Consider the following 26,622-nt stretch of genomic DNA (forward strand, 5'->3'; position numbering starts at 1 on the left):
CCATCTGATGTTTAAAAGAAAAAAAAATCTGAAGCAGCACTTTCGTTAACCGCCGCCGAAGACCTTATTTACTGAAATAATTTATTTGTTCTCGCCTGAAGGAAACTGCCGGACCAGTTTTAAATAAAGTTTATTCATTCATTGATGCTCCGGAAAGCGGGGCGGTGGAAATGTCGACAGAAACATCATGCTGACATATGAAAATCATGAAACAAAAAATATCATGAAACATCATGCTGATATATATATATATATATATATATATATATATATATATATATATATATATATATATATATATATATATATATATATATATATATATATATATATATATATATGCACCTTCACTGGGCGGAGTCCCGGGCTCGACTGCAGGCCGCCGTTCCGCCATGAGCGCGCGAGCGCGTGCGCCCGAGCTGCGCATCGTCTTCGCTGAAGCCAGAGCGAAGAGCGATAGCCACAATATATATATATATATATATATATATATATATATATATATATATATATATATATATATATATATATATATATATATATATACTACCCACACGATTGAAGATGAGCAAAAAAAAAGGAGGGGGAAACATACCAGGTTGGGCGCTAGTTACCTCGACGGCGGATAAAAGCAGTAAGAGTATAGGGGCTCATAAATTTTTAAAAGCGGTGCGGACCTGTACTAGGGGGACATCGGAAAGAAAATCCCTTTAACTAGTTATTTCGTCGGCGAGGGCGGTAAAAACTCAATCACTGACGGCTCAGGCCCTGTAGCAAGGAATTTTTTGCGCGGGGGGGGGGGGGGGGGCACTTGCTGAAAGCCGTCACTATTGAGAAAACGGCTAGTTTCTCAATGATTATTTCGATAAAACACCATGTATCATCAAAATGTCGGGGGGGGGGAAGGCGGGCCCCTGCCCCCCCCCCCCCCCCCTGGCTGACGGGCCTCTGACGCTACAGCAACCACTAACACTATACCATACCATCACAATACCTTACCATCTATCGAAAGCCTGAGTGGCTGGGTCTGGCCAAAAAGAGAGAGAGACTCTTTATTGAATTCTGGAGAGGTTGGCGCGGTGGCACGAGAAGAAGCGTGGAATGCACATCAAAGACAAACACACGCGAAGCGCACCGCAACACCCAGCATACAAACTAAGTTATTGTACCGCACCGAGATCCTTCTCTCTTGTATCGAAAAAGAGTAGAGAGTGCCTTCGTCGCGCTGGAAGCACAGGAATGCAGCGCTCGTCCATGGGACGCGTTCTTCGACGCTGCATACCATGCCATCTAACGACGGATTCCAGTCTTTCTGACGCTGTCTCGTTGACCCGCGAGGTATTTGTCCTGCACATACAGAGGACAGCGAGCTGACCGCTGGGCTTTCCCCTCGTATTCACCGTGAAGTTACTGAATGCAAGGTTTTTTCTTTCTTTCTTTCTTTCTTTCTTTCTTTCTTTCTTTCTTTCTTTCTTTCTTTCTTTCTTTCTTTCTTTCTTTCTTTCTTTCTTTCTTTCTTTCTTTCTTTCTTTCTTTCTTTCTTCTTTCTTCCTTCCTTACTTGCATGGACCTAGCATGTCAGCGAGACCCACAATCCGAGTGACTTCCTTTATTTGTATAGCAACAGCCCATTTGTAGTTCCATGGTCAATGCGAATGTCTATCGTACGGGTGTCCGTTCACCGCGTATGCTCGATGCGTCTTATGCTATGTTCCCCCTACGTGTATTCTGCGCACTTCTCTTCTTCTTCTTCCTTCTTCTTTCTTTAATTCTCTTTTCCTGATCGGCGTCCCGGTTCCTCGCGTAAGCTGCACAGAAAAGGAAATGACATTCATCGGTGACGTGCATATCCCGAGGCGGAAGTGCTGAAAGTGCACCTCGAGGAAAACAAGGGCCCGTCCGTATTCGCTCTCCACTGCTTCCGTTGGAGCCATCTTAACCGTGTAGCCCGTATCGGCCATAGCTGTTTATTCACTTTTCCTATTTAGCTTGTCTCGAAAGCTGTGCTTAGATGACATACGTGCAAAGTGTTCTGTCGCCGGCCTATAGGGCTTCGGATCGCGAAAAAAAATTCCCCATTGAGTAAAACTGAAATGATGGCGACCAGAGTTGCCTTTTTTTAAAAAGAAAAGGCGGCGCATACTACCTGTATTTCGCATGCATAAAACCTTTGCCCAGCGTTGGAAGGAACCTCTTTGTCGGCAGTATACGAAAGAGGTGTCTGCTTGGATATTGTAAGAAGGATCGTACGCTTGGGAACATGTCAGTGAATGCAGTTTGCAAAGTGGCCAGTTTCCTTTTTGCACGGTGCTTCGGAGCGGACTCGCAGTGTCCGAGTGCGGGGATTGCAAATACCCGCGCGCTCGCTCCCTTTGTGCAGTTCCTTTGGTGAGCGTGTTTACGTGCCCTAGCATGTCATTAGAATAGAGAGGCGCGCCCGGAATGATGCGCTTGGCATGTCGACAAACACTGGAAAATGAAGCGATCTCTCGAAACACACTATGTATATTGACACTATACTTGCTTTATTTGAAGGCATGCGCATGCGACCACCCGCTAGTGTGTGTGTGTACTTGCGCGTGTGTGTGTGTTTGCTTGCTTGCACGGGTGCTTTTTTTGCGCTTGTATGTGCGTTAGAAACGAAAACGTTCAGACACAAACGTTACGCAAACCTCATTTCGTGTACGAGATTATTCTCGCGAGCCCCGTCTCGTGAATAAGAGATTAATCTATGTCGCGACGCCCTGTTTATGTTTGCGTTTGTTTGTTAGAGCGGGATCGAACAGCGCTTAATAGGGCAGGACCAAATAGAGACGACAGAGAGCGCCGTCTTTGTCGACTTCACGTCGTCCTCTCTAAAGCGTTGTTAGATTCCGTTATCGTTACAGTACGCTTCTGTGTTTGTTTCTTTTCTTCCTTTTGTTTCCCTGTGCGTGCGTGAGTGAGTGAGTGAGTGAGTGAGTGAGTGAGTGAGTGAGTGAGTGAGCGAGCGCGCGCTACTTTCGTGGGTAGGTTCGTCTGCGTTCGTATAGATGCTAGGCTTTCCGATAACTCAGCTCCTATCGCAACTCATGCGTAACAAGAAAGAGAGCGAACGAGAGAGAGGGGAGAGAGAGAGATAAGGGATAGAAAGGCAAGAAGGTTAATCGGAATGGAAACATCTGGTTTGCTACCCTACTCTAGGAACAAGGGTGAAGAAATATGTAAACAAAGTTATGATGAAAGCCGAGGGTTTCAACGCTAACCGGTCTCTAAGAACAGTTTAATTCAGTGTATAGACCTGTCGCGCACACTAACCAGATCGTGCAAGCAGTTGGCTATAAGAGTGTCGTTTCTTATGTCATGAGGGTAGCAACTGAAGTGACAACCCTCATGACATGAGGGTATAGTCATGAGTTTGTTTCGTAAGCTTTGCGTTGAATGAACATTCAGTACTAATATATGTTTTATTGACACATTTTTTTCGTTTTGCTGCCCAGCGAATTCTCAAAACAGTATATGCGAGGGATATTGCTTATAAGAATATAACTGTTTCCTTACACATTTTCGAATGTTCCACGACTCTCACCCACACATCGCAACATGAAAAAACCACTGCGTTAACCAGGTGAAGTGCAGTTTTGAGGCTAGCATCTTTGTCCTTCATAGTTATCGAAAGTCTGCCAGTTGCCCCTTTTCCCCTAGTGACTATTCATTTGCTTTTTTGTTTTTGTAGAACTCTGTCATCTTCGCCCTATTCTGGAATCCTAGAAAAAAAAAAAAGCAACGTTCTTTGTGGTCGATGGCATTTGCGGACGACAACTGTATGTATACCGTCTGCGTGACGTCATAAGCAAAAAAGATGTCGTCTGAGACCTGCACGACGCTACTTGAATGTCCTGACTATAACTGGAACAGCAAATCAACCTATAGTGATTGTCCTCGACTTCGAGCCTCGGGGAAACCTGTAGTATTTGCTTCGGTAGCGCAAACAGAGCTTTTTATTATTTTTATGACGCTGCAGTCTTACGTCAGGGACGCAGTTTGGCCAGAGGGGTGTATAGACGTGGCGACCCACTTTGCAGGATGGTTAGCTTAACCTAACCTTGATTTATAACTCTGTTTGCTGTCGGAACCTCTTATGGGATGCGCGGGAAACCGTGGAAAGACTAATAAGGGCAGAGCGTCGCTGCGAGTACGGAGAAAGGTTTTTTTTTTTATTGTCAGAGCCGCCTGAGGCAGCGACCTAAACTAAGAGGAAAAGGCTGAGCCTCTCCTTCCGATCCCCGGAGAAGAAGAAAGAGAAACGAAAACTCGAGGGATGGAGCTTTTCAAGCGGTTGTAGGTTTTATTGGCGGGACCCGTGGCTTGCGGTACTGGTTTAGCGTTCGCAGCAATCTAACGTTGAGGGCGAAGTGGAGGCTTCATTTCCCGGTCGCGGCGGCCGCATTTTAATCAGGGCGTGCAAGCGAGAAACGCCCATGTACTGAGGTTTACGCGCGCGTCAGAGAACGTAGAGATTTTTATTCAAGGTCCTCTGGTATGGCGTCCCGCCCACGCTTTGCTGTTGAGCCTTTGAAGTGCGTACGTACCGCGTTTATTTAAACGTCAGTTTGAAGCATGTGTGGCGATTAAAAGATTCCTTGATGAATCTTTGGCGCCGCGATCGTTCATTGAGAGTGAGAGAGCGATAATCATAGAAGCTAGAAACTTAACGACACGCGGGAGGTGCTAGCTGCTGATCGCCCGGCTTATTAGCTCTCCAGGCGTTAGATGATAATTACGGTAAATACATTAATCACACAGGCACACGAATAGTTACGAAGGTTTCGTTGAGGCCTGTTGGTAATTTTTTATGTATGATGCTAGAACATGCACCGTACATTCCGCTCGCAGTCTTAGAAGGCATTTTTGTGTTTTACTTTTGAAGACGACTGGCTTGTGTGAGCGCCATTGACTGTGTACCGCAGTGCGCGCACCGTTCGTTCACACATTCACCTTCCAATTTCTTCTTTTTTTATTTCAATGTTTCCCTCCGTCAAGGTAGGGCAGCCAATCAGACGCCTTCCTCGTGAATGTCCCCGCCTTCTGTTCTCTCCCACACCTTGTCGCTGTGCTGTAAAAGATTTTCGAAGCGAACATGGTCTTTAGCAAGGGTAGATTTCTGGCCTTGGTGCGACATGTTCAGCGTTAAGCGCATAACTTATACGACAGGACAGAACAGGAAGGAACACATACACAAGCGCTTGTGTATGTATTTCCCTCTGTCCCGTCCCGCCGTATAAGTTCTGCGCTTAACGCTGAACATGGTCTTAGCTCGTGGAAATCTGCGACGAGGGGCACGCAAGCGTCTGATCTCAAAACGGCCCGCCGGCCCGCTGGGCCATTGCTCCTGCTGCTGCGCGCACAGGTCGCCTAAGCATGAGCCATCCGGACGTGTCGTCTTCGGATATCGTCGGCCTGGCACGAGACTCCGTGGCGTCGACGCCGTGCCAACGGGCCGTGCCCGGCGGTTGTCGGGAGCAGGCCTCGTACTCGGACCCCACGCTGCTGAGGAGCAGGCGGAGGCTGCGCCAGCAGCAACAGGGAGTCTTGGTGGACGAGGACACGTCGCTGGACGTCACCGCCACCGCACCGGCGCTGTTGCAGACCGCGCCGCCGGCACCGGCGACCCCGCCGGCAGCGCTCGCCAGAGGTCTCCTAGCGGGTGCCGAGGGTGGAGAGGAAGTCTTCCCTTTCAAGACCCGCAAGTGAGCGTATGCAGATTCGTTCTAGTGCGTGTGGCGCCTCCCGTGACAGAGGTTTATATTTCGCGCTCGCGCAGTTAGGCGACGCAGACTGCCGGGACTGCAAGAGAACGCGAGCTTTTATACGAAAGAGCGCAAGCAGGCCGCAGATTTGGATGCGCAAAAGTATTCCTTTGTGTGCCCAAAACCGTTTCTCGTGCTCGACATATAAAACTCCGCATCATCGTGGCGCGCGGAACATAAGCTCTGTTCTGTCCTATCTCCTTCCGCCATCTATTCAACTTCACCACAATACACTGAACTAACTAAGTGGACAGTATTATAAAAAAAAAGCGTATATACATTTTGAAACATCAGCTTCAACGATTCTGACTTCACGAAATAATAGGGCGTGTGTCCTACTAATAGTTCGTTCATACTGATTTATGGAACTTAGTCGCAGTTTCACTGCTGCGTTGAAACAGTGCTTTTATTCTGCGTTTAAAGCCGGAATAAACTTTGTACAAGAAGACAACTGGGCTACAGGGCTAATCTCTCTTATTTGCTAACCTCCGCTGGCCAGTACCGAACACATGCGGCCGCATCTTTGTTTCTTCTTCTCTATCCTTTCTTACGAGGTCGGCGATGGGGCTGGGAATGGGGGAACTTGTTTGCAAGCACAGTTACCATGCACCCACTTTTCTTCTGTAATTCATTCCCTCGGTGTCGGTGAGTATAAACAACCTGCTCTCCCTGTTCTCTACATACGACTGTTTTTTTTTTTCTCCCACCGGCAGGACGGAGCCGTCGTCTGGCGTGGTGTTGTACAAGCTGGATGTTCACCTCCGCTGCGGCAAGAACCTGGTCGCCAAGGACGCCTGCGGTCAGTGGCCGCCGCTTCTGCAATGCACGCCTCGTATCCCGCCCGGTTTCGTTTCGCCCTCTCTGCTCCATCCAAAACCTTCCCGCTCCCCTTTTTACTTATTCCGTGCCTGGACCTCGCGTGATTTTAACGATTGCAGTGCTTTTAGTTTTCATGGCGGGCGTGCTTTTACCGATCCGTTTTATCAAAACGTTCGTAAGAATTTTCATCATCAGAAGGAGCCCAGATGGATAGACGGCCGAATTTCTTGTCAGTGAACGGGAGGTTGAAATAATCAGTCCTCGAATCTGACCTTTGCATGAATGCACAAAGGTTGTTGTAGATACATAACCTTCAGGCAATGCGAAACATGTGTGTTTACTACTACTACTACTACTACTACTACTACTACTACTACTACTACTACTACTACTACTACTACTACTACTCTACTACTACTAATAATAATAATAATAATAATTATAATAATAATCTATAGTTCCCGCATCTGAAATCACTCTGACAAACATTATAGGAAAACAAGGCTTGAAATAAATTCGAGAAAAGTCGGTACAGCAGCGTACACTTACTGCAGCAGCTGCCTTTTTTTTTATTTCGAAAACGGCCGGAAAGGTGAGAACGCGAATAAATAAGGACAGTCGCACCCACTTCTGAGAAATCTGCCCATCGTTCCGCTATCTCAGTTTAGCAAAGCTTCAACTTGGGCTAGTCGCTACGACGTTCTAACGTAGTGGCGCTGAGCAAAATGCACGAAGGGCAATGGACAAGGAGGACAGGAGAGTACGAACGCAAACTTTCAACTGTTTATTTTCACAAAAGCACGTCATACTTGTTGCACACATATACTTGTCCTGTTCTCATTGTCCTTAGTCCTTCGCGCCTTTCGTTCAGCGCAACTACGTTAGAATATCTCACTTTGCGAGGCGGGCTATAGACAACGCTCTCCCGTCTGAGTGTTGGTGCAGTAGGGAGGACTTCTATATTTTTTAGGTTGCTCGGATCGAAAAGTTCTGCTTAATAAATTTGCAGCCGCTTTTGGAAGTAACCACGGCGAGTATGAACACTACCGAGGACAAGCTTTTCAGTGCGGCATAAAAAGAACTGCGTTCTCGAAAAGCACTTGTCCGTCTTTATAACGGAGCGGTTTGGAAAAGAAGCCTGCGCTTTCGGACAACCATAATATTATGTAGGCAGAGACTAGAAGGCGCAGCTCGTCCGCTCGGACCCGAGGGCGTAACTGGCGATCCCGGATCGAGTCCGAGGCGGGCGGCTGTGACCAATGGAGCCCTGGACATAGGACCACGCTCATAAAGACTCCCAACATCTGATGTTCCTTTTCCTTATGTGAAGTTCCATATGTATGAGTGAAAAAATAAGAAGTTCGCAGAAACAAAATGGAATGAATTCGCATAAGATACGGTAAACTGGAGGTCATTGGGAGATGCCATCGTCCTGAAGTGGACATAAAGTAGGCTGATAATGATGACGATGATGATATATGTGTGAGCAGGAACACCACCGGGAAGGCAGGCTAACGACGAGAACGTAGCGTACGAGATCGGATAACTCTCGTAATGGGCACTTCGATACTCACCCTTTCCTCATCTCAAGCGTTACAAGCAGTCATAACGGTTTTTTTTTCCCGGTGACCTAAACAAACTCGTTGTGACGCCGGGTTTATATCTGAAGGTAATGGATGGCGGCATGCCAGGAGCCGAACATGACACGCACGTTTGATGTGTTATATATAAGCGTTTACGAACGGAGAATGTATTCGTGCATTTTCGCCGGAATTGCAGGCACGAGTGACCCGTACGTGAAGTTCAAGCAGGGCGGCAGGCAGGTGTACCGCAGCCGCACGGTGTCCCGCTCGCTGGACCCGTACTGGGACGAGTGCTTCACGGTGGCCGTGCGAGACCTCTGGGACCCGCTGGTGGTGCGCGTCTTCGACTACGACTTCGGCCTCCAGGACGACTTCATGGGCGCAGCCACCGTTGAGCTGCACACGTTAGAGATAGACAGGTACATACGCATACTCCTCATGTTATGTTTATACTCCTCAAATGAGGAGTATAAATGAGGAGTATATGAGGAGTAAACTATGCTGATAGTTTTATGGTGTTATAGTGCTTGTTACGGTTGCTTGTAGTTCACTTAATTGCGTGAGGATAGACAAATTTACAAAAAAAAAAAAAAACGTGAATAGCGTTTTTCACTCCATAATGAGCTACATATATTCATTGGGCAATTTTGTTTCTTGGCGTTCTGTCTTCCGCAAGAGAGCGAAAGTGAAATTTGTCATGCCTGTCGTTCACTCGAATTAGGCGCCACCTTATGTAGCTCACGCCTGCCGGTGCTGTTATGTACAGAGTAAGCATTGCCGCAGCGCAGCCAGCCTTCCGACCATCCCTTCTGTCTTTCGCATTCTTTCTTTCGCCCCATTCCCTTCTCATTAGTGTAGGGTAGCAAACCCTAAGCTTTTCTTTCGGTTAATCACCCTGCCTTTCCCTCACCTGCCACTCTCTTTCCCTTCATCACGTTTGCATCGCCCGTCGGCCGCAGGCGTTCTTTCATCCGCCATTCTTGCAGAACATTCTCCAATATTAATCTTTCGTTCTCGGCACACGGTTACAAGAATTGCCCTGTGTACGACGATTAGGGGCAACATTTATGACTTCGCAGTTCGCCATTGTTCGCATATAAGCTCTTCTTCCTGCCGACGTAAGGTTGCGCGCTGTTGTAGTATTTAGTTTTTTTTTTATTTCCTGTCTTCTTCTTCTCTTGCTGCTGCTGGGGTCGCAGCGGAGAGGATGCAGCTCGACTTCCTTTTCCGGGAGCAGATAGCAGGAGGATCGTTCCTGTCATATGAACACGCCTAAGCCTCACGCACGCACGCGGAGGAAATTACAAATACACTCAACTTAATCCTCCACAATGTTTCTTCGTTGCTTTTCTCTCTGCTGTTGTAATTGGGTGCTCCGTTAGCCACCCGCTGTGGCCTATCTGTTGAGCTCCAGGACATAAGGTACCAATGAACAAACTAATGAATGAGAAGAAGGGAGATGAGGTGCTCGATGTTCATTTATTTCCAACCGTATGAAAACAAACGAAACATGCGAAAATTACTTTTTTGTTGTGTTGTAGCAGGAAGTGTCGAAATAAAATGGTGGAAGAAGCAAGGCTGAATTCACGAAGCTTTGAAAATGTGTTCCTGTGAACATATGTAGAGAAATTAGGAGCTTTATCTCGTCTTGTGAAAGCGTTGTTGGAACATTTGAGACGGCTTTCGCGTTTTTAAGCCACTATATAAAATGCGACAGTATAGTTATACTAACGTATGCAGGTGATCTTCAGGAAAAACTTAAAGAGCATAGTGCCTAAACTGAGTGCGCATATGTGTATACGTCGGCTGTGTGGACACAATTCAACGCTCATCCGTGAAAATGTTTCTGCAGTTTATTGTGGGCTATTTCTCCAATACCACTTGTATTGTTATTTCCACATTGCGGCAAGAAATTGCAGCACTCTGTGTTCCTTTACTAGCATTCATTACACTCACTTATGAGCCAATTGTTGGGTTGACCTGTATCAATAAATCAAATAAATAATAAATAATATAAATGGGCATGGAAGTTAAAAAAATATGTTACTTTACACTTCAATAAAACAACAAATCATTTCGCTTGTGCTTTTTATGGCTTATATTATCATTTGACATAATATGGTTTTAAAAATCTAAGTATCTGCACTGTACGACACGAATGTCGTAGTCACTGAAATGGCCCACGCGGTCGTCAGGTACCATCAGTGTCAGAATTCCTTGCCGTGCATAAATTAGCGTAGCAAAACTTTGTTTCTTGTCAGTATCTAGCAAGTACCTCACTGCACACTATGCGTACTACGTACACTATGTTTTGGCACGTAAAAGCCCGGAACAACTGGCTAATTTTGGAAGTACTCGTTGCTGGGCTAGTTGGTTCATCGTAACGAGAGAAAAACTAGACGCCTAAAACACCGCAAGAAGAACGAAGCACAGGGAAAGAGCGGGAATTTTGATTGGTACTGGTTACGGTTGGTCAATTGTTGGCTAATGTTTTGTTGACCGCTGTTTTTAACAATAAGATTAAGTAATACACGTGTACTGCTACTATTATGCCTCCCTTCATTAAGCACTTGTTCGCACACTGCGACAGTTCCCCCAAGGGAAACGAGCCGCAAGTTTCTGCTTACTTCAAGGTCGTCGGTTACGCCGTATTACGTATAAGCGGAAACATTAATCGAGGAAACAAGATTTTCACGGCGGCATATGTCATCTGCTCTCAGCGCATTTTGCTATAGATGTCGATTCAAAGTTCCTGGTCAGGCGCGCTCGCGCGTGCATCGATCATATTGTTTTGCCCGAAATCTTCCTCGTTGTTCTCCGTGACCACGTGAAACAAAGTGAAAGTATAGATGCGGGAAAATGTCTGCTCGTTATTAGTTGTGCCGGTTACACGCAGGCCGACCGACATCTTGCTCAACCTGACCGAGTCCGGCAAGGCGGAAGACGCGAACGCCAAGGACCTCGGCTACATCGTGCTCACCGTCACGCTGCTACCGGCATCGGCCCGTGACGACGTCGAACAACAGGTGAGCGGCAGGGAGCATTGCGCCCGTACACACCACGTCGTGGACACTGTGTCCGCGACGTGGTGTGTGCGTGTGTGCTCCGTGGCCCGCAGGTGCGCGCGCTTGACCGTGGCGGCATCGATACATTTAATTCTCCGCGCACCGGCATTGCGGCTGCTTTTACGTGTTGAAGACGACGTTCTTCAAGGGCCTATTCCGGTCAATTTCCGTTGCTTGCTATGATCTTGTTCGTGATGATAACGAATAATTTGTGACCGGAATCAGCTACCGTATTTACTCGCGTGCTACTAGAACCGGCTAGTATTGGCTAGCGTTGGCTAAACGATAGCTACTATTGGCTGCTTTGTTGCCCAATGACGGCTTATGTTGACTATCAGCTGTTGGTACAACAACGTCGTACTAATTAAATCATTTAGTGTCAGTGTAATCGTCTAGTAACTTACATTTTCTTTCCTCTCGGCAAAGCTGCCAGTTACCTGTGATCAAGTGCACTGGCTCGACACTTGTGGCGATACCCAGAAAGAGGTCGCGGGTTTGACTCCTGGTCGCAATAATTATTTTGTCGCAGTGAGAGAGGGGAAAGAACGATGTTACAAAAGGCAACGACGTGAATAGCGCTCGAAAAAGTTGTCAGTAACAATTGAGCCTTCCCGTTTTACTAACCAACCTGAGGTACATACTACCGTGTCCTTATACTCCCCCCCGCCCCTCGCTTCCTTCTTGGTCATTATCTCAACATTCTGTCTTCCTTTGCTCCTCACCCACTGCGAGAAAGCAAACAAGAATTCTCCCTATGTGTCAGCCTCCTTGTCCTTCCCATTTTATTTCTCTATGTACAACTAGTGTAAAGATGCGTATTTTACAGCGAAAGTTGTTATGAGATCACAACAAGAGCCGATTATGGCGCCGTAGTTGTCCGCCGCCACCGCCGGTGTCCGTAACCGCTATCGTGCGAAACAAGAAAAAAAATGAAAAAAAAAAGACAAATATCCAGGATAGGATTTGGACTCAGGCTCTCTCCGTGGTAGTCGAGTATCCCACCACAGAGCCACGCTGGTTTTTTTTCTTTATTGCAGAGCTAGGCTGGGGCTTGAAACTGCTTCGCGAAAAAGACCCTATACAGGCAAGGAATCGCGTTTACATATGTAATATAGCGTGGTAGAAGAGTGAAATAACAACCGGGCGTCACACAATGCGAATTGCACAACGAGTGGGTCGTTGAATGCGTCCAACCCATTACAAAAGGCTCAGCCATAATTCTTCATCGTCATCAGCCACAGCACAAAGTGCACATAATGCCTTACAGATGTGTAGCGGGTACCACGCTTCTCTGCAGAATGACGAATGATGATAAAATGGGTGCTTCCCTACTTTACAAAAATTATGATTTATGGCATAGTGGGTGCTTCCTTCACAAAAATTATGATTTGTGGCGAAGTGGGTACCTTCCAAGTGTACTGGTTTTAGTTGCCCCAAGAAAGTTTACAATGAGCTCTAGAAAGGCCGCTCTTCCAGCTTTCGCTGCGACTGTGCTGCGTGGTCGGCTCTGGCGATTTTTTTACGTACTTAGTCTAGAAAGTCGAATAAGTTTTGACAGAGGCTCGAACTGTCGAACAGTAAACAATAAATTACCGTAGCTGCGGGTTACCTGCCTATTGTCCCAGCGCGGCCGGGCCGGAATCGATTCAGGCCACGGTGTTCCTTGAATATCTGTGCGTGTGCAAGGCTGGACCAAATTGCGGCGGACACGCAGTACTCGACCGCGAAGCTATGAACGTCAATGTGGAACGTCTGTTAATGACCTAGCGCGAGAGCATGCATTATCGATAAGAGGTAATGACTATCCACACTTAACAGAGCGCTGCGTCCCTGGCACGTGCGAGCCACGGCTTCTTGAAATGACGCATTAACCGGAGAACCGTTGGATGCGTTTCATATCAGCACCGGTATTACTTAAACGAAGTTATTGTTTGTATGTTCTGCAATGGTTCAGGTACAGGGGGTGTCCTGAATGCTCTCAGGTAAAGGGGGTTCACCAAACACACACACACACACACACACACACACACACACACACACACACACACACACACACACACACACACACACACACACACACACACACACACACACACACACGCACACGCACACACACACACGCACACACACATACACACAGACACACACACGCACACACACGCACACGCACACACGCACACGCACACGCACGCACACGCACACACACATACACACAGACGCACACACGCACACACACACGCACACACACACGCACACATCGCGCTCAAGAGACGGAGAGAGAGAGACGTCAATGTATCTGCACCAGATACAAATAAACAAGAATGTTACTACAACTGGATTTGAACTCTGTGCGTCTAGTAGGAAAGCCCGGTGCTCCAACCATAATCCACGGGTGCATGCCTCGTAAAGGAAAATTGAACACCTTCAGTGTTATCTTACGTGGAAGCACGCGCATGTTCACTCTGCTCACGGAATGTTGTCAAGTCGTCACTCCATCGAACGTGGCTGCGGATAAGTACTTTAAGAAACACCCCATCAACGATAATGCATTACGCATAGACTGTGACGATAATAGTGGGATAGCTTCTGTTGTAATCATTTGTACGCAAGTAATTCAGCTGAAGCTCGCGCCTTTGTTGCTTTATTGCGCGTTGGTCAAACTTTATAGTGGTAATATGTTTCAAGTACGTCTTTGTAGAGTCTAAAAACGATTTGCTGTGTTATTTGTGATCAAGCATTGAGTACGGCTCACGTTGGCGTCGACGTCAAGTGAGCTTCAGAAAACGCATATCGAGCCGCTGGGGTTAGCGAGTCTTATTGATCGATGACGGAGTGCTTTGTCTGATAGGCTTTACATGTACACCATGATGCAAACATCTAGGTGCCTGCTGTGATGCGTCTGAGAGAAGCGTCGACATGCTGCAAGTGATCGTTCGGGATTCTGCTAGTGTCAGGAATTCACTGCTTTTGTATGCCGCCTTTTCGAGGTGAGGAGCCTTTTTTCACCGAGGCGTTCACTTCCGCCAGAATGTTTTCGATCACTATCAAAGCGACAGAGCTGTTTTCGTAAGGTTTCCATGCATCGTGGCTATGACGGCTCTATAAGCTCCGTTCGGACGCGAGTATATCAGCCTTCCTAAGCAGGGCTTGTACGATTTTTATTTTACCACTTCACTGTCGTTTTATTTTTCCCACGGTTGCTTCGGTTTCTGTTGTATGTTGTATCCTTTCATTATCAGTTGTACGTGCATGCAGCGGCGTAGCCAGAAATTTTTTTCGGGGGGGGGGGGGGGGGCACCTCCTTGATCTGACATGGGAGTCGGGCAGGCAGCTGTGATCGAGTGTCATTTTGTGCTCTCTATGCCATAACGAAAAAAGTTCGGGGGGGGGGGGGCACGGGCCCGGTGTGCCCCCCGTGGCTACGCCACTGCGTACATGTATGTCAGACCTATCATTTTAGTTCACTTGCAGCATTGATGTTTCATCATCAGTGTACAATATAGCTATAGTGTTGCTACCCATACGCTGTCGTGGTCTCCAAAAAACAGTCGGTCTCGGGACTTGCGAAATAACTTAAGGGACGCGAGCCGTGGGTGCGCAGCCTGGAATAATGGAGCATTCGCTAAGATCCGTAACACTCGGCACAAGCTTGAAGAACGGCGGAACAGATCGCATAGTTGTTCAGCGTAACATAGCATTATGATGACGAAGAACCAGCTTCTGACAGTTTTTCCTGGGTGTCGCTGAAAATTAAGTCAGCTGGGACACGTACGATAAAGGACTCTTCTTAATGCGGAAAATTACGATAGAGAAGCTTTCGGACAAAACATCGCGTTCGTATTTTGATTCCTTTCTGTCTGGTTTGTTCATTTTTTTTATACGCGAGCGTGTCTTTTTTTACCACTACTAATTTTGACCTGACTGGCTGGCTGTCTGGCCTTGATTCCGTGACCGCATAGAAAGGATAAGGAAACTCGTACCCATAGGAAAAGGCATCGAACCCGGACCATAAGCTTGGTAAGCAAGTATACCTCGGTTCCACAACAACAGTTCAAAATATGGTGCAGAAGATTACGTGGGACAATAGTAGGAGAGAACACTGCCATCGTACACACAGCGCTGTGCTGTCGTGACATCCACTCGCGCGTTGAGGGTTAAAAGGTCTTCGAAGATGCACAGTGCCTGTTACTGCTAAAGCAGCAGGGGTGCAACTTTTTCACTTATTCAATTTTCGCAAAACGGCACACGTTTTACTAGTTATCAGCTAACTTACCAAACCCAGCAGAGGGTTCTCTTGAGTTACGTAAGCACGTTTTTTTTTTTTTTTTGGAGTGCTTTTCTTTTATTGACCCGATTCCATATCGTCAACGGGGAAGTCGTCCCTCACGTATTCCAGAGGCACATTCCGCATAATGGCGGGAGGCACGGCCTCGCCGTTATTTGCACGAACCAGGTATCTGATTCCACGCGCGTCCAAAGTAAATCGTCTCTCAAAGCGTTTTCTCTTACGAGTTCCAAACGTATACAAGGGCCGTCCGCACTTAGAGCGAAATGCCTTGATAATCATGCACTCATATTTTAAGTTTGAAGCGCAATCTAGCAGCCTAAGTTCTCAATAAGATTTGTAGTATGTTGGTGCAGGATGCAAATGTAGATAAAGAATGTAGATGCGGAACCAATATATTAGTGGAACATTCCCACTCTGGTACATTGTCCAAGAACATGGCAGTTTTATATCTGTAGAATAATGATTAAGGAAGCAGAAATGCAGTAGAAATGAAGTCAAATGGGAGAATAAGAATATCAAATCAAATCGGGCACAGATAATGGCTTTATGAAAGTGAAATGGTAATTAAAACAAAGATGGAGCTAACCGAAACTCATGCGGTAGAAAGAAAAACAAACAAAGAGAAACATAGTTGATCTAGCAATACATAACACATTGCTCCTCATTTTTTATGAAATAGAAGAAGAAATGATAATGTTTATAGCTGGAACGAAAATAAGGAGGGCTGACATGACCTTTCCAGCTTTTCAAATTTTTTGTTTTCTTTTTTCTTCTTTTAAATGAATGCCTTAAGGCCCTCAACCACAGCAAACGTACCGGCAAGCAGTGCCTTAAATGATTTACTGCAGCAGTTGTTCTACGAGACAGGCTTCGGTTTTGTTCCCCAGAAGACGTATATGTGTAATGACGCAGGAGGGGTGTGGTTCACGTGTGAGCAGAATCGTTTGGCACTCGCTCAATCCAGTTCGGATGTCTCTCGTGCTGCTATACGTCGGGCCTCACAACATGTACGAGCAGAGAGGGAAGTACCGAGATAGCAGTAGCGAGTGCCAAAACGTCACGACGTACGGCTCACGTATGACATTCTTCTGTGACATGACATGTACTACATACATACATACGTACTTATCGGAAGCAATATGAGCGAGAACCCGAGAGCGCGTGGCAAGTAGCCTCGAACCCGACGTTGGGAGAGGCGCGGCGACGGCTGACGGAACCAAAGTGGAAAGGGCGTCTCGGGGTGTCACTTGTTATAGCTGTATTGATTTTCCTTTGTTTCCTTAAATTAGCTTCAGTTCCTACGTATTGCTGCAAAAAATAACGTAAAATGTGCAGTCTCGTTTTGAGTCTCGTATTCTCCGAGGCCATATCTCGGAGGCCATACTTTACGTGTTTGTTGAATGCCATGAGGTGGCGCTGCGAATAATTACGCTCACTGTCAAATTTCTTTGATCTCGCTTCACATTTTCACGTTACTTTTTGTAACAATACGCAGCTGCTGAAGCTAGTTTTAAGAAAGAAGGGACAACCAATACAGCTATAACGAGTGACACTAAAAGTAAAAACCCACCAACTACAGCTGCGATTCGAACCCGGGCCTTTTGAGTGGGAAGTGGGCATTCTACCCCTGCACCACACTGGCGGAGCCGCGCGCGACTCTTCAACGACGACACATTGCAGGCTACCGATGGCAGCGCCACAAGCGGCTTGACCCCTGTTTGGGCTTCGCTTCACTTTTCGCAGCTCTTTCCAAGCACTCCCCTGTTTCAGTACACTGTACTCGTACTTAATACGAAACCAAAGCCGACGACAAAAAAAAAGAGAAAAAAAAATCTATTCTTATTATCTTAGGCTTGCCAGTATCCCGTTCTAGCGTGTTGAGGTAAAAGGGCCCCAAAGAACGCAATAAAAGAAAGAAGTAAATGTCGCATTAGCACTTGTTGTATATTGGGCGCGGTGAACGGCGACGAGAGTAACAACAACAATTACAATAACAACAGCCGAAACAACAACGACGTTTGCAACGATGACTACAGCAACGATGATGACGACGACGACACCAATAATAACAGCAGCAACGACAACAATACGATGAAAACAAGAACAGCAACAACAACGACGGCGATAACCATGATGACGACGACGAAACGGCAGCAACAGCTGTTTCCCGCTGTTTACGCAGATGAAACAACACAATCACCTGTTCACAAAGAAAGTAAACACGTTCCGTTTAGTAAATACCTTCTGAAAGAGCTCGGCGAGAGCTGAAGTGTCATGCGCTCGAGCGCAGATAACGAGAAGGTCGTACATACCTCCGCTTTGTTTCTTAATCGTTTCTTTTTTTGTCTTATTGATTATAAGCGGAGCAGCGCCTCACGCCTACGTTTGGACTAGGCAAATCCGTGTACTACCCATCATTCCCATGATGGCTGAACGATCGCAGCGCCAGAGTCCCCTCTAGTTAATTTCAGGAAACTCTATGGCACGAAGAGCCCGTAAGGAACCTGTTACGTTACGACGTTAAACAGTTGAAGGACAGACTCGTCCAGCTTGTTGTTGCATTAGTGTTTACGGTCGTTTGTGGTGTTGAATTGCAGGAAGAGTAAGCCGTGTACTTCCGCTGTTGTTTAGTTATCGCATTGCCTTGCGCGTCTGTGACGATTGACGGTTCGCGAAATTTACCGGAAAGGCTGCTTCAGTTTCAATTGGTTCATTTTCACCCCATTAGTCATTACATTTGTGATAGAACAATGTATTGCTTGTGGAGAATCCGGCGAGAAAATGATTGCCAACGTATCTATACCTATATCAGTGAACATATCAACCACATATAATGAAAAGCCTGTCTTGTTTAGTGCCTGGCAGAATCACGGTGTTTTCTGATCCCACAGACACGGCGACGTTTACTGATTTATTTTGTCGCGACTGTAATTATAGGAACACTACGAGCGAGAATTCGCCGTCGGCGTCGGTGTGGTGGCCCTTATATCTCTATGTATGTATACGTGCGAGTAAACGAATGAAAACAAATGAAAATGTTCCAGCATGCTGGAGTTGAACTCGGGGCCTCCGGCATAAAAGCCCGACGTTCCAAAACCTACACCACATGTTCGTGCCTCATCATGCGGAATGGAACAGCCTTACGAACGTCCCGCGTGTAAGGAAGTGCGACCAGACGAAAAGGCGTCGAAAGTCGCTGTTATTGTGATAACACGGCAGTTGTATAGTGGCTTTGAGCAATACTGTACCTGGAAAAGGTTAATTTCCTGGGTGGTACCGCTCGGAGTCCATTAGGGGCGAAGATGTAACAACGTTGTTGGGACTGCATTCACGCGTTCGTGAAAGTGGCGAAAGCAAACACTTATCGTATAAAATGTCAAACTACACCCTACAAAAATATTCGTGCATGCAGGGCCGTCTAGATTTCTGCGGTGATCGTCGATTTCCTCCTGGTGAACATTGAAAATGTCCATCCGAGAACAACGAACTTATTACGCATTCGCGGCGCAGAACAAATCCGAGATTGGCGAATAGTATATACAGCTTCCGAATCAGCCAACATTAACGTTTCTTCGGCAAGATTGTCCCTTATGATTCCTTGCCGCCGTGGCTGGCTCATTCGGGCATTGTGCGCAGCGCGGTAGCGTAAGAGCCAGTGACGACGGGCCAATATATTGGGCAGATAAAAGAAGCGCAAAAATTGAGGCACTCAGAAATTTAACGCGTTAAAAGCGCCCCGCGATAACTGCTGAATACTTTCGCGGGGGTGTTTACGAACGTTTAGGTAATTCAAAACTTCCGCATTACCCAATGAGAAAGCGCCATGAAACACGCAGACACAATGCGACGATATTCGTTCGAGGGAACATCGAAGCGTTTTTTTTTTCTTTTCAATTCAGCATGGCGTATCGATCGCATGCGTTCTAACTTCTAAATATCATCCTCACAGATCCCGGACTTGTTCTGCGCCCCCAGTACATGCGTATAACGTGATAAGTACGCCGTTCTCAGATGCACTTTCGCAATTCCTCGAGAAAACGGACCGCCATCCATTCGGCGTCTTTCGCGTAGAGCAAGCAAATGAAAGAAGACGCCCATGTATATAGGCGTTCCGTGCACCGCGTCAGCGCTGAAGAACGGTATCGCCATCTCATTTTACCGTCGAAGTGCATACGTGCCTCGCGAACGGGACAATTTTCCTTTATACTCCGCGTTTCCTTACGGAAGCACTAGAGACGCGGCCTTTGTCTTGTCTTTTGTTCGCTCTAAGGCTGAACGCCCGAGGCCTCGAATCGATCCCGGCTCTTTCGTTTGATGTGCCGAAAAGTGTCCAGCGCTTCATTTTACATGCCCCCTTGCTCGTTTTCGTACAGGAAGTGTGTCTGCGAAAATTCGATCCCTATACGAATGTTTAGGGTGTTTGTGTGTCGCGAGTGCAGACGCTGTCGAATATATTAGACCGGCCGCTTACGAGTTCATTTGTTTTATATAAGAGTGCGGCCTGGTGTGGCCGAGAACCACAAGTACTTTACGAATTCGCAAACTGTGCGTGCAGCATCATCCAATAAATCTTTATTAGTGTTTGAACAAGGGACGTTGCCGGAGCCGACGTTTCAGCAAAGGGTCAGGAGGACAAGCACGCTTGCCGAAACGTTTCTCCGGATGTCCTTGTCCTGTGGGGCGGCCGACTGTAGGTGGCGATCAATAATCTTTTAATTTTTTTTTTTGCTTTAGTGACATTGCAAAAGCAACATTACGTTTATAAACACAAGGTACTAACGCAATAACGTAAGATCCCTATTCACCCTGTGGGGATTCAGGCGTCCGCCCCAGTTGCTCGACGCCATTTTCCCTTGAAGAGTTCTCGCATCACTCTCGTTCCGACCGGACGGGTGGCAGCTGATCATAAATCGCCGTCACTTTGCTGCTGCCCCGCCCCTCAAAGGTTAAACACGGTGTCCCATTGGCCCAATTTTGTGCGGGATTCGGACCTTGCTCGCGCTCGCCCTAGGAGCGGGGGCGCGCGACGAGGTTCGTGACATCGGAGGGTGCGGTGCGTATACGTTTTAGCCTTTCCGGCCGGCGGCGATCGTTTTGTTCTTTGTTCTTCGTCGCCGGCCGGCGGTTACGTCGTCTTGTCGGGGCTCCGTCCTCGGCGGGCGCGCGCTCCCCTCCGCGGTCTCGAAGTCCCGAGGCAGCGCCTCGATTCAGAGCCTGAATGTCCAACGAGACGGAATGTACAACGAGACTGAATGTCCAATGGGTCACGTGACCGGCGAGACTGAATGTCCAACGAGACGGAATGTCCAACCGAGACGGAATGTCCATCGAGATTCAGAGCCTGAATGTCCAACGAGACGGAATGTCCAACGAGACTGAATGTCCAATGGGTCACGTGACAAAGAAATAAAGAAACAGGTTTGGAGAGCTGACCTACCCGTTTTCCGTTTCTTCGGCTCTGGGGTGCGAGATCGCGAGAGCGCTGGCCGAAGGGTAGGTCGGCTCTCCAAACCTGTTTCTTTGTTTGTTTTGTTTTACAGGTGTGCCATTCGCGGCCACTAATCGATATATTTGGTAACTTGTATTAGCTAATTGGTGCCATGTGTAATTATGTTACGTACGATTGGCTGTATCGAATTATTGATCTCCTTGTACTAAAATCCCAGTAATAAATCACCAATTTGGAGAGTGTCGCCTAGGGTCTCCCTCGCTGCGTGCGACGGCTCGCCGTCCCTTCGCGGTGACGGGCCGAGTTCTCGCGCGCAGCAGTGCGGACGGTACACGGCGCGGGACGAACGAGGACGCGGCACCCTGCGTGAAGCTCCCAGTGCTCGAACCCGCGGTGGTGTTTGGCGCGTACGGCTAAAGAGTATATAGTGCGAGGACCGTGCGCGCCGGGAGTCGGCGGTAAAGGCAACGAGTAACATAAGTAAAATCAGCTGACGACACCACAACCCGCATGTAAAACTGACGAGCAGCAGCTGTCTATTAAGGCGAAAGCCTTAGATGCCTCATTAAACGCTAAAACTCACAGTCGGCGTCCAGCGGCGTCGGGGACGAGTGATGCAAAATATCATCACGTGATGACGTCACCATTTGACGTGCCACACGATGATGTCACCATATGACGTCATCATGGCGTCACAGACCTCCAAAATCTGGGACGGCATTATGACGTCATCATGACGTCACGTGACGTAACGTCACATGATGACGTCATCACACGACATCATGCCTTTGTCAAAGGTGGGCCGACCACGGAGGTGGTGCAAAACCAGGTGAGGTGCCTCCGATCCCGGAGGCAGTGCAAAACCACGTTAGGTGCAGAAAGCTTTCGGAGGGGGGCGGGGCAAGATCAACACATTGACTGAGAAGAAAAGGATGGCTTGCGCCTTCGAGTCGTCTTACGTGAATATATAAGGGACCCCGTGAGTTTTGTTGCGGACGCTGAAACTTCAAGGCGGCGTTGATACCTCTTCAAGCGGCAGCAATGGTTGCTTCGCTGATAGTGGCTCATAGTTTACGTGAAACTCCTCTTCAGTGCTCTTTAGTCTATCTCTGCTCATAAACGAGCACATTGGACAAGCCCTTTTTAAATGCGAAGCATTTCTCAGCGAACGTCTGCGACTTTGAGCGTATCTATCTATCTATCTATCTATCTATCTATCTATCTATCTATCTATCTATCTATCTATCTATCTATCTATCTATCTATCTATCTATCTATCTATCTATCTATCTATCTATCTATCTATCTATCTATCTAGCCGCCTACGACTTTGTGCTCTCCTGGCCGTTTCGTTAATTGGATGTATACCAAAATTGGTGTGTCATAACATGGCCTTATTACGAACATAAATGGCAGGTTATACCATGAAAATCATGACACGCATGTCATGAACAGCATGATTTACATTCCACGACCTTAGGCTCTTGCGGCCGTTCCGTTAATTTCATATACACCAAAATTGGTACGGCGTGACAAGAATTCATGACGAACATAATGACAGGTCCTAACGTGCAAATCATGACGCGCATGTGATGTGCAGCATGATTTACATGACATGGTCTCTGGGCGCTCGCGGCCGTTTAAATGAAGGGGTATATACGAAAATTGGCATGACGAGACATTTCTGTATGACGAACATAACTGACACGTGGTAACATGAAAATCATGATATGCATGTCATGTATGACATGATTTACATGCCACGCTCATGGCGCACTCACGGTCGTTTCGCTAGATTGATATACACCAAAATTGGTATTGTGCTATGTGACTGTATGAAGAACATGAATAACAGGTGGTAGCATGAAAACCATGACATCCATGACATGTGTGTCATGATTTACATGCCTCGCTCATGGTGCATTTGCGGCCGTTTCGCTTGCATGATATACACCAAAATTGGTATTGCGCGACATGACCGTATGACGAACGTAAGTGAGAGGCGGTAACATGAAAATCATGACATGCAAGTCATGTACAACCTGATTTACATGCCACGCTCATGGTGCGCTAGCGGCCGTTTCAGTAGATTGATATACACCAAAATTGGTATTGCGCGAAGTGACTGTATGAAGAACATGAATAACAGTTGGTAAGATGAAAACCATGACATGCATGTCATGTCTGTCATGATTTACATGTCACGCTCATGGCGCACTCGCGGTCGTTTCGCTAGATTGATATACACCAAAATTGGTATTGTGCTATGTGACTGTATGAATAACATGAATAACAGGTGGTAGCATGAAAACCATGACATCCATGACATGTACCACATGATTTACATGTCATGCTCATGGTGCATTCGTGGCCGTTTCGCTTGCTTCATATACACCAAAATTGGTATTGCGCGACGCGACTGCATGACGAAGGTAAATGAGAGGTGGTAACATGGAAACATGACATGCAGGTCATGTACGACATGATTTGCCAGCCACACTCATGATACATTCGCGGCCGTTTTCCTAGCTTGATATATACCAAAATTGGTTTTGCGCGACGCGACTGTATGACGAACATGAATACCAGGTGGTAACATGAAAACCGTGACATGATGTCATGTATGTCATGATTTACATGCCGCGCTCATGGTGCATTCGCGGCCGTTTCGCTAGCTTGATATACACCAAAATTGGTATTGCGCGAAGCGACTGTATGACGAACGTAAATGAAAGGTGTTAACATGAAAATCATGACATGCATGTCATGTATGACATGATTTACATGCTATACTCGTAGTGCACTCGCGGCCATTTCGCTCGTTTGATATACACCAAAATTGGTACTGCGCGATGTGACTGTATGATGAACATAAATGAGAGGTCTTAACATGCGAATCATGTTATGCATGTCATGTACGGTATAATTTACACGCCACTGTCATGGTGTGCTTCCGGCCGTTTTGTTAACTGGATATATACCAAAATTGGTATGGCACGACACGAGTGCGTCATGAACATAAGCGACAGGTCATGCATTGTATATACCAGAATATGCGTTTCATTGGCATGGTGTATACTAGATTTTGCATGCATGCGTGCATGGCAATCATGCGATATATGGTGGACTAGATGCCATGGCATGAATGATTTCATTTGGCTGAAAGACAAACAAGGCGATAGCTCTTTGCTGGCTGCTTCGCATTACATCGATTCCCACAGTGCGTGGGATCTGCCGAATTTTTTTTAAGGACCCATTGCCACGACACCACAACCATCGTCGTTGAGACATTTGTGTCCGCGCTACGCGATTGGTGATGTATTGCTCGAATGAGCGGCGGCAACACGGTCGTATCATACGCATTACGGCATACGTGGCAAAATGATATTCTTGCTATTCTTGCTTGTCAAAAGGTGGTTTTGAACAGTTTCGTCTGACTTCGATTCTATTTTACTGTTGCGTGAACAACCGGCAATTGTACGTTCTCCAGTACGTAGCCTCCGTGATGACTAGCAGGCATTTCTTCGCGCCGTTGAGATATCCCAGGTCACGCCCATTTATGCTCCAAAGCTGTTCGAGTTACTGGTGGCCACATCCAGTAACTTCAACAGCTTTCTCATTGCCTGTGCTTTTTATAGTTATGGCAGTATCAAGCCGAGAATAGCGCAGTCCCACAGTGGTTGCCTGCCGGTATCCCAACAAAATTATATACACTCCATAAGCACATATATTGCATAAATGGCGGGGAATGTAGTGACGTCAACAAGCACAGGATAGCAAGTGATGAAGTAGGTAGCTTCCATCGTTCGAAGCTGACCTTTCGGCTATTTTCCAAGCAACAGCACAAGCATAGGCGTGCGTAGGGTTCCCCATCAGGGAGGCGGGGGGCGAATGTTCATTGCGGTTCGTCAGGGGTGTGGGGGGCGAAGGTTAAGTCAGTGTATAGGGCAGATTTTGCCCTTTGCCCCGCCCCCGTGCTCACGACTATGAGCACAAAGGTTCGGTCAAAGTGTGATTTTGAGATGTCGAGAAGGAACCAAACTTTGAGAAAGTCAGCCTTTGTTTCAACGACGCCCCTGCGACAACAAAACGGCGTCTTTCCGAAACGGAAAAAAGGAAGTAACAATAATCGCACACAATACCCATTTTATTTACGGTTCGGGTGTTTAGTCATATATATGCCTGTATTTTCTTCTTCTTTTATTTTTTGTCGTTTCTGACGTATCACAGAGTCGTCCTTCTGCAAGTAGGAGTCCGCCCACTCCACGTGTATGCATTTATCCGGCTGTCACATAATACTCTATCCTACGGTGGTATATTCGCAACGGTGGAGCCGGTAATAGACTCACGCGCTGTTGCCATTAGACGGACTTCCCATTACGAGATGTGTCCGGCCCGCTTCCTTTGGAAACGCCCACGCGGAGGAAAAAAAAAAAAAAAAAAGAAACGTATACGTCGCAAACGCACTGAGCTGAAGAAACATATGATCTGTATGACCTCTGCGTTAGATTGTTGTGGCCGCGTTTTGCGAAGCTTGGGAGCGAGACTCGCATGGAGGCTGCGACGGCGTGTAATCGGATACCTCTGTGAACGGACGCTTACAACCGCGAGATAATGAGAGCGAGTAACGGGGAAGGTCAGCGTGCGTGCCGTCGCGACGCGCGAAGTAAACACAGCGATACGGTAACCACGTGTTGTGCCGTCGCGAGAGGATACCCGGCGGCGCACGCAGCGTAGTTGCCAGCAGGCGCCCGTTTACGTCGCGTCGTCGCGTTGCTTCGGCGTCGTGTGCACCTTGAGAACCGTCTCCTTTTGCTCTTTTTTGTCTCACGTTTCCCTTCGAGCAGCCGGCCGCGCGCGCCTTTGCCTCGGCGAAAGCGCGACGGTTTACAGAACGAGTTGTGGCAGCCGCGCGACTCAGCTGACCTTGCGCCGTACGCTCCGTCCGTTTCCCTCGTAGACGGGCACGCCTTCCGCTTGACGCCACTAGGACTGGTTCCGGCGTCCACCGCAGCACGCAACACACGCGCCTGTGCTGGCACCGGTGTCGTTCGAAACATTAAGAAGAAACACATCAATCGACCATACGGCGTCGGCATTCTGTGCTTAGTCGCGATGCTTCCCGGCCTTAGCGAATGCACGCGTCACTCCACTCGCAGGCTTGGTTATTAAAATGAATTTTTGATATTCTTGTTTAGAAACAACGTTTTATCGTTTGCTTTTTTACCGACAGATGACGCAAAAATCTGTGAGTGTATCATTACTAGCTCGTAAGTTGTTGACACTTGACAGTCTGGTTTCACGAGGCTTTCGCAGCTGTAGTCATCAAAAGCCGAATGCCGCGACGACGGAACAGGTGGCATTAATGACGCATGCGCACTAGCGCCTCCTCTGCCACGCACGAAGCTGGTAGGCCGGCTTTCTACGCGCGCGCAGCGCGGTTGCTCTACTGCCGGACTGGCGGTTGCGATTTTTCGTCTGCCAACCTGTGCTGCCACTCACTGCGCGGTTTTTGTTCTGTGTCGTCTGCAACGCGCGCGGGGCTTCTGTTGTTTCCAGTCTGCATCGCGCTGCGGCACGAGCGCGATCGTGCAACAACGTTTTAGTGTGCGTATGCGCGTGAGTTTTG

The 26,622-nt window shown here is 47.3% G+C and overlaps 1 protein-coding gene across 1 annotated transcript in view; it reads left to right on the forward strand.

Annotated features, from left to right (window-relative positions):
• The window catches only part of LOC119386138 (uncharacterized), a gene marked incomplete at its 3' end in the record, with an annotated part of 142,221 nt that overhangs the window by 65,832 nt on the left and 49,767 nt on the right, over nt 1–26,622 (forward strand). The window contains 4 exon segments of the mRNA XM_049414229.1: nt 5,390–5,729; nt 6,503–6,588; nt 8,388–8,610; nt 11,088–11,279. Coding sequence (XP_049270186.1) covers nt 5,390–5,729; nt 6,503–6,588; nt 8,388–8,610; nt 11,088–11,279 — 841 coding nt within the window.

This window comes from Rhipicephalus sanguineus, chromosome 3 (genome assembly GCF_013339695.2).
Source record: "Rhipicephalus sanguineus isolate Rsan-2018 chromosome 3, BIME_Rsan_1.4, whole genome shotgun sequence".
Lineage (NCBI taxonomy): Eukaryota > Metazoa > Arthropoda > Arachnida > Ixodida > Ixodidae > Rhipicephalus > Rhipicephalus sanguineus.